The sequence below is a fragment of the Fringilla coelebs genome, assembly GCF_963513975.1.
Source record: "Fringilla coelebs genome assembly, chromosome: 7".
Lineage (NCBI taxonomy): Eukaryota > Metazoa > Chordata > Aves > Passeriformes > Fringillidae > Fringilla > Fringilla coelebs.
This window is the reverse complement of record NC_140035.1, coordinates 16,203,119-16,216,075: the sequence shown is the minus strand read 5'-3', so window position 1 is coordinate 16,216,075 and position 12,957 is coordinate 16,203,119. Positions and strand designations below refer to the sequence as shown.

At 40.5% G+C, this 12,957-nt stretch overlaps 2 protein-coding genes across 2 annotated transcripts in view; one reads left to right on the top strand and one right to left on the bottom strand.

Moving 5' to 3' along the window:
* Positions 1-5,033, top strand: part of LY75 (lymphocyte antigen 75) — a 44,249-nt gene extending 39,216 nt beyond the window's left edge. Inside the window, exons 32-35 of the mRNA XM_084209599.1 lie at positions 100-267; positions 1,529-1,651; positions 2,031-2,198; positions 3,162-5,033. Of these exons, the coding sequence (XP_084065725.1) occupies positions 100-267; positions 1,529-1,651; positions 2,031-2,198; positions 3,162-3,340 (638 nt within the window). The 3' untranslated portion in view covers positions 3,341-5,033. The remainder of the gene's footprint in view (positions 1-99; positions 268-1,528; positions 1,652-2,030; positions 2,199-3,161) is intronic.
* A 4,912-nt stretch (positions 5,034-9,945) lies between these two features.
* LOC311155681 (unconventional myosin-X-like) overlaps positions 9,946-12,957 on the bottom strand; it is a gene marked incomplete at its 5' end in the record, with an annotated part of 84,523 nt that continues 81,511 nt past the window's right edge. The window contains 2 exons of the mRNA XM_084209049.1: positions 9,946-12,167; positions 12,722-12,913. Coding sequence (XP_084065175.1) covers positions 12,054-12,167; positions 12,722-12,913 — 306 coding nt within the window. The 3' untranslated portion in view covers positions 9,946-12,053. The remainder of the gene's footprint in view (positions 12,168-12,721; positions 12,914-12,957) is intronic.

Below are 12,957 nucleotides of genomic sequence, written 5' to 3'. Positions count from 1 at the left end.
AGGAGTAGTAGCCTTTGTTAATACTTATCCTTGTGTTATTCAAAAGACTGTGCACAAACTGCTGCAGCAGAAATAACATCAATTTCTTTATCTTTGCAGTGAGAAAATTAGAGCCAAAGCAAGCAAGCAGAGCCTCTGGATGCCCACAGAGCAGTGGCTCCCTGCAGTGGGAACAGTACAAGGATCACTGTTATGCTTTTGACATGGCATTCTACAATTTTTCCGTATATAACGTGGAAGAGGCGAAGAGAATCTGCAAGAAGCTGAGTAGGTTTAGACTCTTTATCACATTACAACTTGTAATACAAGTCCACTATTTGAGAAGAAATAAAACCCAGCAACCTGTAATCTTACACTGGTTATACTTCAGCTTTTTCATTTTTATGCTTCTTGAGTTTAGGAAATGCAATAGCAAGTTTTATCTTTGAACACCTGAGGAAAATTCTTAATAAAATACTGCAAAATGCTACAGATGATTTGGCACCCAGGTATCAGTAGATAAAATGCAGGTAGCCAGTTGAAGAAGATTCAGAGGTTTAGTGCTTGTGGTTTGAAGGAAGACGTTTTACCTGCATGCAAAGTTGGTGCTGTTGGCAGGGCTTTCTTATTATGTCCTTGCCATAGCTGCTTGCTGATAGGGAGCTTGCTAACCTCTCAAATGGTTCAAAGGGTATGTATGTTATAGATATTAAAGCATGTAACAAACTTAATGTTATGTCACATTAAAGGATTTTCTATCTTCTTTGCTGAGCTACATGGGGACTTGTATTGCAGAGACAATGTTAATCAGCTTCATGGACAGAAGGTTTAATCACCCTAACGTAGAAGTTAGTGACTGATGCAACTTTCTTTTATGGAATTATCTTATGGTGTGATGTTAGACTCCCTATTTAGGATCTAAAAAACCCAGTCCTGGATGCAGTTTTCTGTGGAGTCAAATTTGTTCTATTAGTCGAAAGAGAAAGCACCTGGCTTATATTTCTATATACTTGTAGAGGATGGGTACACTCTGAGCATGCCTCTCTAGCATGCCCTTTCCTCCCTCTTATTCCTTAATTACTGTACAGAAAAACCTGAGACACGGTGGCAGGATTGATTTAGAAATTACCTTGACTCAGCAAAATGCTGAGTTCAACTATATTTTTGAAAGTATTATATTATTATTATTATTATTATTGTTATTATTGTTATTATTATTATTATTATCTTGGGCAAGACTACGAATTCTTAACAGGCATATCTCTTGATATCTTCCATGTACGTAGTCTGCAGCTGCAGTAAGTTTATTCCCGTTTTATTCTGTATAACCTGGTAGAATAACAAGCCATCTGAAAACATCTTGTAATACATGCTGTATTTTAGGGGATGGGAAGTTCATGTCTTTATTCAGAAGGTTATTCTAAGCTAATTTTACAAGGCAGATCAGCAAATCCTTTCCCATAATAATTGTTCCCAAGTAAATTCAGTGTACCATCACCATGAAAAATTGTGTAAGTTGCAATTCTGACTGATTTCCTCTGCCCCTTAGATCCTTCAGCAACCCTTCTGACTATAGGGGATGCTGAGGAAAATGCATTTGTGAGCAGACACCTAAGGGAACATGATCTCATCACCAGGAATGTATGGCTTGGCCTGGATCAGAGCTTTAAGGGTAAGAAGTAGCAACAATGAATGAGCATGAATGTTTCATATTGTAAATATAAATGCATTAATCCTCAAATAAGAACGGTTCTGTAGTGTTGGTAGCCTACAGTAACTTCTACTTGAGGTTTGAATCTGTCATTTAACATTTTAAAGCACTTTGGACTTCACTGTAGTTAAATCTCTTCCTGTTGCAGTTAGGGTAATCAGGAGTCCCTGAAATTAATTTTTCCCACCTCTGTTATTACTGCCTAATGTTTGATGCAAGAGCATCAATTGCTAAAGGTCTAGAGAAGAGGGGTGGCTAAAAGTTGTATTCATGTTTACTGCTTTTAATATATGGGATGGTTAGTCAGCCCTTTTCTTTTAAGCAATGTTTTTTTCAACAGGACAGTCCCTGAGCTGGCTGGATGGCTCATCTGTTAAATATGTCAACTGGGAGAATAAAACTGCAGAAGCCAATGAAAAATGCAGTGTTATCCTGTCCACAACTGGCATGTGGTCCAAAGTTGACTGTGCACATAGTCGGAGCAGAGTGGTTTGTAAAGCACCTTTAGGTATGGAAGTGTTGTTTTAGCAGAGACTTGATTTTGTAGAGACTGTTTTCAGGAATTTCTTGTTTATTGCATAAAGTCTGTGTTGAAATCCTGGAGGTGCAATTCACAAAAGAGCCCATCAAGTACTTCTGCCTAAGCAAGAGTCTTCTGTTGTTGTTTAGCCATAAAACTGCATTCAGAGACAAATTGTCTAGGAATTTAGTTCTCCTGGCTCTCACTATCCACTCAGTGGGTAAGGAACAGAACTGAAATGTCCAGGAAGCATAGACTTGTTGCCATTGCTTCTTACCACAGGGTATCTGTTGTGGGTGAGTTTGTGTAGGTGGAATCAGAAAGAGTTTTGCTTGTAAGTAAGTACTGCACACTGTGGTTTCAGTCTTGGGGAGGCTTCTGGAAATGTCGCCCCACAGCTCCAGAAAAAGACTCAGGCCTTTACTCCCTCATCCTTGGCTTTGTACAGGAAAGCAAGCAGTTAGCTGAGCATTAAGCAAACAAGTTCCTGAAAAGCAGTGGAATCTTTCTGATTTTGTATACATTTTCACTGAAGTGGAAATGAAGGAATAGATTAAACTTTGTGCCAATAAGGAAGACCTCAACAAGGTCTCTTCAGTCTGAGGGGAGTATAATTACCTTCCCTTCCAAGAGCCTAGGATCTCATTAGATTTAGGAAGTATACAAACCTCTAAATGAGTGCAGCCTTGGCAAGTAGGTTTTGTTGAACTCCAGAGGTCCCTTCCAACCTAAATATTAGCAACTTAACATCAGAATGATCAAAAGTAGGCTGGTGCATGAATCAGCATCTAACTTCCCGTGTGATGTAGTGAAGAGTATTGATAGGAAGCAGTTTGCCTTGACTTGAGCTCACTGTGCAGTATTAACATGTAGCTACCTAAGCATCAACTCTATGACAAAATATTCTTTACCAGAACTCTTAAAAACTATTTATCTTTTGTTCTGTTTCAGGTTCTAATCATACTGGTGTGGCTGTAGCATTTGCCCTGCTAATTATCTTGGTTTTAACAGTTGGACTGGTATTATACCTCTATAAAAAGAAGCGTCTTCACTGGAGTGCCTTCTCTTCTGTACGCTATCAAAGAGGGATGAATGATGATGAAACTGATGATATGTTCACAGATAGCTAAAAGATAGCTATTGAAAAGCTTTCTTCTGATCAATTTAAGCATGAACTTCACTATGTGAAGCCATAAGAAATTAGCTACTTGATGTTTTATTACTTCTTTTTTGAAAAGCAACAAAGTTATTAATGGGGGCTAAAATTAGTTTGTTTATATAAAAGTGCAATTTTTATTCAATTTAATGGTAATTCTTTATATTTGGCCTCAGCCTTTTAAGATGTGAGGTGTTTAGAATTCTGTTGTACTTTTTAATTTATAGTATTCTCTCACTTTACTGGAATTTTTGATGGAACAAATTAATGCCAACAGTACTTCATGCAACATCACTTTAATGAAAACACTTACTTCTCCCAATACTCTTATTTATACTAGAATTAAATGCCTAATTTTATAGGTACCAACCTATAACTTTATAGGTGAAATATGTCATCTGTGCAAGAAAGAAGATAAAAGATAGGTAAAGATAAAAGATAGGTAGAAGATAAAAGATAAGGAAAGACTGAGAATATATAGTAAACAAACTTGTGTACATAAATGCTAAAAATACTTGAGTATTTTTCATAAAACTGAAACTTGATTTTTGTATGTGATGTGTCACTGTAGCCTTTCCTATGCACTCCAAAGAACGCTATAAAGGGAAAAAGGGAAGACAGAGTTGTATATATTAATTATTCAATGATTTGATCAATTATTGTTTTGAAAAAGTCTTTGGACTTTTTTGAATGCACAGTACAAAGAACAGGTGCATTTACTTTTATGAAGGAGGATATGCCAAAGACCAAATCCATTCTGCATGTAGTGGTGGCATGAGGTGGTAAAGAGGAATACATTGGCCTGGTGTGCTGAGAAGAGTACTACTGATTTCTCTGAAGCAGCAGAGCAAGGTCACAGTGTTCAACTGCCTTCTTTTCCTGCAGTTTACTTATGTTGATGGCACTTTTCTTTGTTCCTGTTTGCACTATTTTGATAAGGAAGTGTTTATCATTTGTGTTGAGAAGTAGAGAACTCCTTGTAGATACACTTTGAGCTTGTTAAAAGAGCAGCCTGAAGGGGCACACTAAGGGAGCCATTGTCGTAGTTTGCTGATCAAAGTAAGCACTTTTGTTGTTTGTTTTGGTACTTTTGGGCACAATTGTGAACATTTGCTTTTCCTGAGGTAAAAATGAAACTGCATTGTAGAAAATGTAGTTATGATGAAAATAACTCTCATTCTTTAGCTTACCCTGGTATGAGAAGTGCTTGAAATGTTGCAAAGTCTGGTTCCTGATGTCTTCTGGTTTAGCTTTTATGCCTAAGTGCTTTGCCAAATGACTTCTAACTTAATGGACTAAATAAATATTGGTTACTGTCTTTTTCTAACTACGGTAATAAGTGGGAAAAATTATTTACAAGTTCCCATGTTTTGAGATTTAATAGTTTTATAGATGTTTATACTCTGAGCATTTTTAAGTGTGAATCTGAAATGGAAAGAGGAAATTAGTAGTAAGATCCTGATTCAACACAAAAGGATATATACTTTTTATTAAAAATTGTATATTTTATTCTTATAAATGATGTAAATAATTTTTTCAGGCCCCGTTTCTCGTTTGTTTCATCACACCCAAGTTGTCTAATCACTGGTAATTCCTTTGTGCGTAAGCACTATGGCCTTAGTGCAGGTGAATAACCTACTTCATTTGAAATACACAGGAAGATTATTTGGCAGTATTGTTATTGAAAGAATAAAGTTAAATAAAACAGTGAACTGCTTACACTGGTTTTATTTCCATAGAAGCAGTTATCAGAGTTAAGGCATGGGTCATTAATCACTGAGTGAAAAAGCACAGTGCAGGGGCTGTGATCAGAATTAAAGCCAGTAACTGTGTGTTAGTACAGTAAGAAAACTTTTAGAGGTAATACATCATATTTGATGTATTTAAAAAGAATGCCTTTAATTTTCTTTTTGCAGTTGAAAACTTAGTTATACCTAGCTTTTATCAAGCTGCTTCAGGCTTACACAGGGAGCATTGCTCTGTGCCTTTTTGTTCTAATCAGGGTGTAGTTTTTAGCACCTCAAGGCCCACATTAAGGCAGTGTCTAAAGGCTCCCTCCATAATGCTTCTGAAAATATAAGCAAAGTTAAATTACTTCCAGCTAAGTAACACTTGCAATTAAAGCATAAGATGTATTCATTTTAACTGATGTCTGAGCTCTGAATTCCAGATGCCCAAATCTCCTGACTGCTGGTCAAAGGGCAATGTTATTTTTAGTTTGCTGGGAGAAACATCCTATTGTGCAAGATGACTAATGGGGTCATCTGCTTCACAAACATTAATCTTAAAACTGAAGATGATGTACAGGGAAATGGCAGCAGAGAAATGCTTTCCCAGGTCCCAGAGCAATGGAGTTGAGAAGTCCTAAAACTCCTTCATCCCAGAGCACAGACTATCTGCCAGCTGCAGTAGCTTTAGGCAAAAAGTGTACAACTTCAGTTCCTCTTCCTGAATTTTGCCCAGGCCTTGGGGACTCTGGGTCATGGAAAGGTTAATCCACAACTGCCTTTACACCAGCCAGCATTTTTATTTTAAAAGTGTTTCTGCATCAGTAACTTAATGGACATAAAAATCAACAAGTCTTTGTGCATGAGCACTCTTTGGGCTTGATGCTTTTGTTGTACTTCTCAGCATTTTTCCCTTAAACCAAATGCACCATCTGCTTGTTGCTTTGGACATATGTTATACATATGTCCAAACATTTTTGAAAGGAGTAAGTAAATTTCATGGCCTGCTAGTGATTTTTTTGGTTTTGGTGTGGCTGTAAATAAATGAAGACCAAACATTACAATTTTGGTTGCTACAAGTTGGAACTACTATCTGGGCCCTTCATGCATCTGCTGTTGCTGTGTGTATGGGGCACAGCGGGATATATAACACCCAGGTTTCTAAAAGTTAGTCAAATTCATTTTGTCAAGAAGTACATAAAGTTCTTATTGACCAAATTGAACAGACACTGCACAGTTTTAAAGCAAGACCCATGAGCAATACTAAAGAACTGAGCTCAGGAAAAACAGATTCCTTACTGGAGATAAAATTCAGTTGTCACTCTAATGGACCTTTCCCATTTAGTTCTGAGTTTTACGATGAGTGTTGACAAAGTACTAAAGGGAATATTCTGTTAATAGCAAATTAATTTGCAAATGGTACATTGTTTAAATGCCCTTATAAAGTACTGTCATCTTGGATATATTCTTTGTGGCTAAACCACAGCAATGGTATTTGCACACTGAAAATTCCTGCACGCTCTATTGTAATATCTGTCAGTAACTAAGATTTTTTTACAGATTTGTGGGGGTAGGAGAGGATACCAGATGAGGTTTTTATCATGATGACACAGTACTGCAACACGGACTGTAAGTCCTTATGGATTTCTCTTTACCAATGCAGAAGGGACTATAATTACAAACAGTACAACAGTTCTTTGGTTTACTACTTTTCATCATAAATAGAGTAATTTACTCCAAGGTGACTTTTAAAAAAGTGGATTCTGGCAATACAAAATAATTTCAGAATGTGCTTCCTGAATTATGCTGGCCTGTTATGCATTCTTTGCTAGAAGAAATGAGAACAGAGATCTTTTTCTGCATGCTGTGTCTTGGGACACTCATACAGATAGTAAGAGTACTGCTCCTGCTTTCTATAGAACTTCTCTTTTCAAATGTCATGTGTCATGTTTCCTTTAAGGAGACTATTCAGAGCAGATAATTGTACAAAACCACGGTGCTTTCACTTGGTTAACGCTAACAGGCCTGATATGCATATCCGAATTAAACTTACAAAGTAGTGGGTTGAGATGGTTTTCAAACATGCATGATTGAATGCCATCACCATTAGCAACTGCACTTTTATTGAAATGTCTTTTTTTCATAAACATAATCTGGGTATTTGAAGAGTGTCTTGTGTTAAATGAGTGTGAATTATAAATGGGAGGGGAGAATTGGAAGTCACATTTGCCCATGGCTTGCATCGTGAGCTGCTTTGAGGAAAGACTGGGTTTCTGAAATTCTCTTTTGTTTTCTCCTGTGGACACCATTCTTCTTTGTACCTCTCCTCTCTCACACCTGCCTTGCAGCACCGACCATTAAGGCAGCAGACGGAGAACACGCCACCACAAGATCCATGCAGGCAGCCTTACAGGACCACAAGCTGCCAGGAAAGGGGATCAGAAAGCGCCACTTCCTCTAGGAAGCAGCAGCCCCAAGGCTGAAACATGAGGGATGAGCAGTGCCCACAGCCCCACAGCACTGCCATGGGCTGCAGGGAAAGGGCTGCAGCAGTCACTGTGGACAGCTGGACAGCTGTCTGTAGCAGCAAGACACCACAATCTCGGTAGGGTGGGTCTGTCCCCCTCCTCTGCAAGCAAGAAAGCTGAGAGCAGCTTTCTTGATCCTGGCCCGAGTATTATGACACAACAACAGGGAGCTTGCTGTGGACAACAGCCACTTCTCCCTTCTTGCAGCCCCAGGGAACTCCCTCCACACCTTCTTCAACCAGGGTATCTCTTCCCATGCAGATGCAGTGCCTTTGTACCCCACATCAGGCAGCTGCCTTGCCTTCAACCTCACACTGCAACAGGAGAAAGGAACAAGACAGGTAAGTTGCTCCTAATGATGTGTGTGCCTCATAACTGGCCCTGCAAAAACCATGCCCAGTGTCTAACCCAGAACAGAGGCAACTGAGTTCATCATTTTAGGCTGTCACTATGATAGTCAGGATTTGTAAGTATTTGCTTTCACAGGAAGAACATGTTTGTATTGGTAATCCTGAGCCCTCACAGCATTTTGGGGTGGGCCTGGGGGCCGGTGCCCGAGTGCTGTGAGGGGCCCCAGATGTGTCCCTGGGTGCAGCGTGGGAGGGAAGGAGGTGGAGCAGGGCTCTGGAGCACCACAGCTGTGTTCTGTAACAGTGCTGGGTAGCAGATGTCAGGCAGGAACCAGGAATGAAGCACCTGACTGCTTTGCTCTGGGTTGCATTCAGACCTAAGCAGGACTGTGGAATCTGGGTGCTCCGTTCCTCCCAGCTGGGTGTCACAGCCGTGCTGGAGCAGGGCTGAGCTGGCACTGGGCTAAGGGACTGTCCCTGGCCATCCCGCTGCCGACCGGGGAATGGGGCCGAGCTGTATCCCCGCTGTGCATTAGGAATCTCTGGTCAAAAAAAGTAGCCAAGAGCCTGGCAAATGTGCATCCTACCGACTTAGGAGTTCATATTTTACAGAGGGGGCTGGAATTCTTGTGTGAGATTTGCTTCAAGGCCCAAGGGGAGCATGTTACTTTGAAGCAAATGCACAGGGTAAAAATAGAATACACAGCCTGCATAGGGAGAGGCTGTGTGTTTTAAAACCAGGTACAAATAAATGTTTCAAGTTTACTACCAATAATAACTAGACACGTGACTTTGTGAAACAACTTACCTGAGGCAGTGTCTTTGTGCATAAACCATTTCGTGTTTATGGTGTAGGTGCTGATCATAAATTGTCTAGAAACTAGTTAATATAAAATAAACAAAGCATTCAAGCTTGAATTAACTATTACAGAAATTCTTGGGTGGGGTCCCAGAGGGACTGCATGTCAACCTGACAGGGTGATCAAACATTTAAAAAGGGAGTCAGAGAAGGCTTTTAGTTGGGTACCACTTTGGGTTGTTATTCATGGCTACCACTCAATAAATGCATTTGTGTGCATTGCTGTAGTCATACTGGACCTGCAGCAGTGCATGTTTGTTGTCTTTATAGAGATATATTAATGAAACAAGTGCAGTCTGAAATTCAACAGCTGCCAGAAAGGGGACTGGCTAGCTGGCAGTAAGCAGAGGCATTTCCAGCCTCAAATAAAGACCTGGAAAATTCTATGCAAGGGGATAAAGATTGAGAACAAAGAATCTGTGAACAGTTGGAAGTGATACTGTATAGACTGATCTCCAGGGTCCCAAGGGTCTCAGGGCATCTGACCAAGGTATGAAGGGAAGCATAGTGATGGGGATTCTGCATCACTGCTTGGATTCCATACCTGTGCATGGACTGGGGGAACTTTAGTCTGCTAGTGGGATAGTCTGTATGTGTTGCTGAGAGCTCAGCTGCTACCAGTCCCAATCTACCTCAGTGACACAAGCTCTTAAGTGAGTACTGTGGCCAGGCCATGCACTTGTGTGGGAAGTGCAAACTGGCAGCTTATTTGAGCCAGAAGTGATTTTCTGTTATTAGTGACTTTGGAGGTGCTGAAGAGAAGGTATGGAGCTGATGCCACAAATTGGGCCTTGGGAGACAATTAATTCTTGCTTGGCTGTCTCAGAACCAGTGGGACATCTCCCACTAAGCAAGGGTGTAACAGCCCCAGAGAGAAAAGCAGAAGTTGGAAACAAACCTTCCCCACTGTAGCAGCAAACTTTTCTACTGCCCCCAAAACTTGCTTCTGGGAGGAAGGGCTGTTGCATCCTCATGCTGATGATGCCTGCTTTTCACTTGCACGTTGCAGGTGTGAAGCTCTGAGTAAACCCCTTAACACTGGCACACAATGCCTGTAAGTGAATACAGCCTGTGCAATCCAATAATTTATTAAACTTTCATCTTGTAAAGCCAGTTACAAATTAAAAAAGACAGAAGAAGGAATTCTATAATAGAAATGAGCAAAATTACAACAAATAGTAGTGGGAGTTATGTTTCAAGTGGGTTCAAGCTGCCTGCAGCAACCCAAGAGGCAGAACACAGAGCTAGTGCAGAGTTAGGACATGGATAATCAAGCCTAGTCTGATACATTAGAGATTAAGCCAGTGTATGCAGTGTATACAAAGTGTTGCTTCTCAGGTGGCCTCTGCGTTCCTGTTCTCTCCCACCTGTGACCTGGTCATCTTTTAATTCCTTGTGACAACAAGGGGGTGTTTGTGGGCTCCATCAGTGATGCTATTTAAGGCCAAGCTCCAGTTGAAGGGATGATGCACAGCAGGGCCACTCTCTTCGGCTGATTGTGTAGCAAGTGCACGGGGTGTTTGCACATGCTGCAGTGCAGTGGAAATGAGAGAGGAGCAGGGGTTATGTACAGTATTTCTTCTTGTACTGTCACCCTCAAAACTAGTGCTCTGCAACACAGCATTAGTAGTGTTGGCAAAATTTGATGATGAATTGGAATGGAACCTGTTGCATACTGACTCCTACTTTTCTAAGCAATTTCTGTTTCATAGCTAACAGGCCTTAGCTGCTGCTACTTCAGGAATGGAGACAGCCAATTTTAAATGTGGAAGAAGGCCCACATAGCTCTGCAGTTTCATGGGCCTTTGCATTCTGGGATCCCAAGACTAGACAAGGGTCATGGAAAATGGCTCACCACTAGATTTCTTGTTTGCTAATGCAACTAATTTATGATGGGACTGATACTGAATATTGTTTTAAACAAATCAACTTTCTGAAGCCAAAACACTGAAGATGACTGTCCTTCATGGAGAAGGAAAAAATTCTGCTTCTTCAAATTGCAGGTAGCTATAAAAACCTCCAAGAAGCAGTTGTTTTGGCTAAACAGAATTGCTTTCAAGTTCTGCTGAGGACTAAGGACCTAGAGGAGACTGGAAGGGGATCTGGGGATTCAGTGATGGGAGCAATTCTTGTCAAAAGTTGGGGAGGATGAAGGATTTGGTATTTGCTTACTGCAGTAAAGTGGAAGTAAAAATCTTGCCTGTAACAATTTATCTAGGCACCTATTTAATCAGTAGGAAACAGTTCACTTAAAAGTAAGTTCAGGGACCCCAGTCACCCTAAAATCCCCCCTAAAGAAAGAAGGATCTTAATGCAAGCAAGCTGCTCACCATAAATCTGTAACCTCCATCTAATACCTGGAGTTTGTGAAGACCAGCTCTTCTGGAAATGCTACTAAAACCATCTCCCCTCGTGGGTTGTATAGGAGAACAGCAGTCATCATTTTTTATGCAAGAGGCACTGCTTACAGCGGGACCTTAGGGCCTATTTCAGTGGTGCCAGAGGTTTTCTTCTAGACTGGAGTATTTAATAGTTTAACTGAAAGTGCCACTTTTTACAGTCGTGTACCTGTGAACTTTTATTGGAAGGTAAACAACCACCTTGGGTGCTGTATTTGTTTCTTTGTTTAATACTCTCTCAAGTAGGGTTTGACCTCTCTGTTGGACCACTTGGCTTCAATTATACAAAGGCTTTTTCTTTTTAAGACCAGATCAGATCATTAGTATACCCTGAAAAAAAAACAAACCAAACCCACAGTGATTTATATTTTAGATTTGTTTGCAAAATAAATAAATATTCTTTCAGCAGACCATGCTGTGATCACAGGATCCCAGATGTCTGCTTGTTCAAAATTCTTAAGGAAGGTTAAGTCTGTCTCCTGTCCTGCAGAAATGATCCTTGTAAATTTTTCTGCCATTGTGACAGGTGATAGTGAAAGCAGCAGAGAGGACACGGAGGAGGAGGAGGATGCTTCTGACTTTGCTTCTTTAAGGTACATTGTTCATCAAACAAGCAAGGGGAAAACAAGTTTTGGGTCATTAGTATTTCACAACAGTTGTAACTGTTTAATGTCTTTGGGCAGAGGTGCAAATCCTATGGTACGGCAGATGTCACTTCAGGTTTTAAATACAGTAGTCAGTTGAATTCTTAAAAAACATCTTTGCTACACTTGTGCTGGCAAGTTGCAGATACCCATGACTAAACAAGTGCCAGTTCATCTGTATCACCTAGTCCAGATGCTTGCATGACTGTCCACGCTGGTGGCTGATTTGACACTGCAGCGTTTCTTCACGATCATGTTGATGTATGCTTTCATGATCTTTATTATCTCACCCACCTGGGGAGAGAACACAGCACACAGCATAAACACTTTGAAAACCTCAGTGCACTGAGGCATACAGGACATTTTGCCGAAAGAGATTCCCCTTCTCCAAAGTCATGACACAATCAATTCTGCATGTAGTTAATACTAAATGTGAACGTGACAGTGAGAAGAGAAAGGCTTGACAAGTTTGTACTCTGATGTAGCAACACTTTAAATGTTTTTAGCTCAAAGAAAAGCAACTTCCATTCTACTAAATCTTTTTTTTTTAAGTGTGTGAAACTCCCCATTCATCTACTGGAAAGAAATGAAAAAAAAACCCAGGCAAAATGAAGAGCACCCAGAACTGGAAACTCTTGATGCACTGGAATACCAATCAACTTCCTTCATTCTCTAACCAGCCCATTTTTTTTGTTCATCCCTGTATTCAAGAAGAGGTACCATGCCCTTTAGGCTTAAGCTCCCTTCATGTTTTCCCTTGGCTGTGCAGTCCATTAGTCAAGAGTTCTTGCACAGAAACGTGTCTATTCCTTGAAGCTTAACTGAAGTGGCTGTGTGCTTTCACATACCTGGGAGGTTTCAAAGAACATTTCTCTCTCATCCACTGTAATTTTGAAGGTGTTGGGCTGTGGTGCTCCAAAGAAAACAATGTGCTCATACTGGAAAGTTTCCAGTGGTTTAGGATCCCCTCGTTTGTAGACAGACACGTTCTCTGTGCTGACGCCAAGCCAGAGATCATTGGGGAACCCACCCTCCTTGCACTGCAGAAAGAGAAACACAACCTTTTGCATAAATGCAGTGGAGG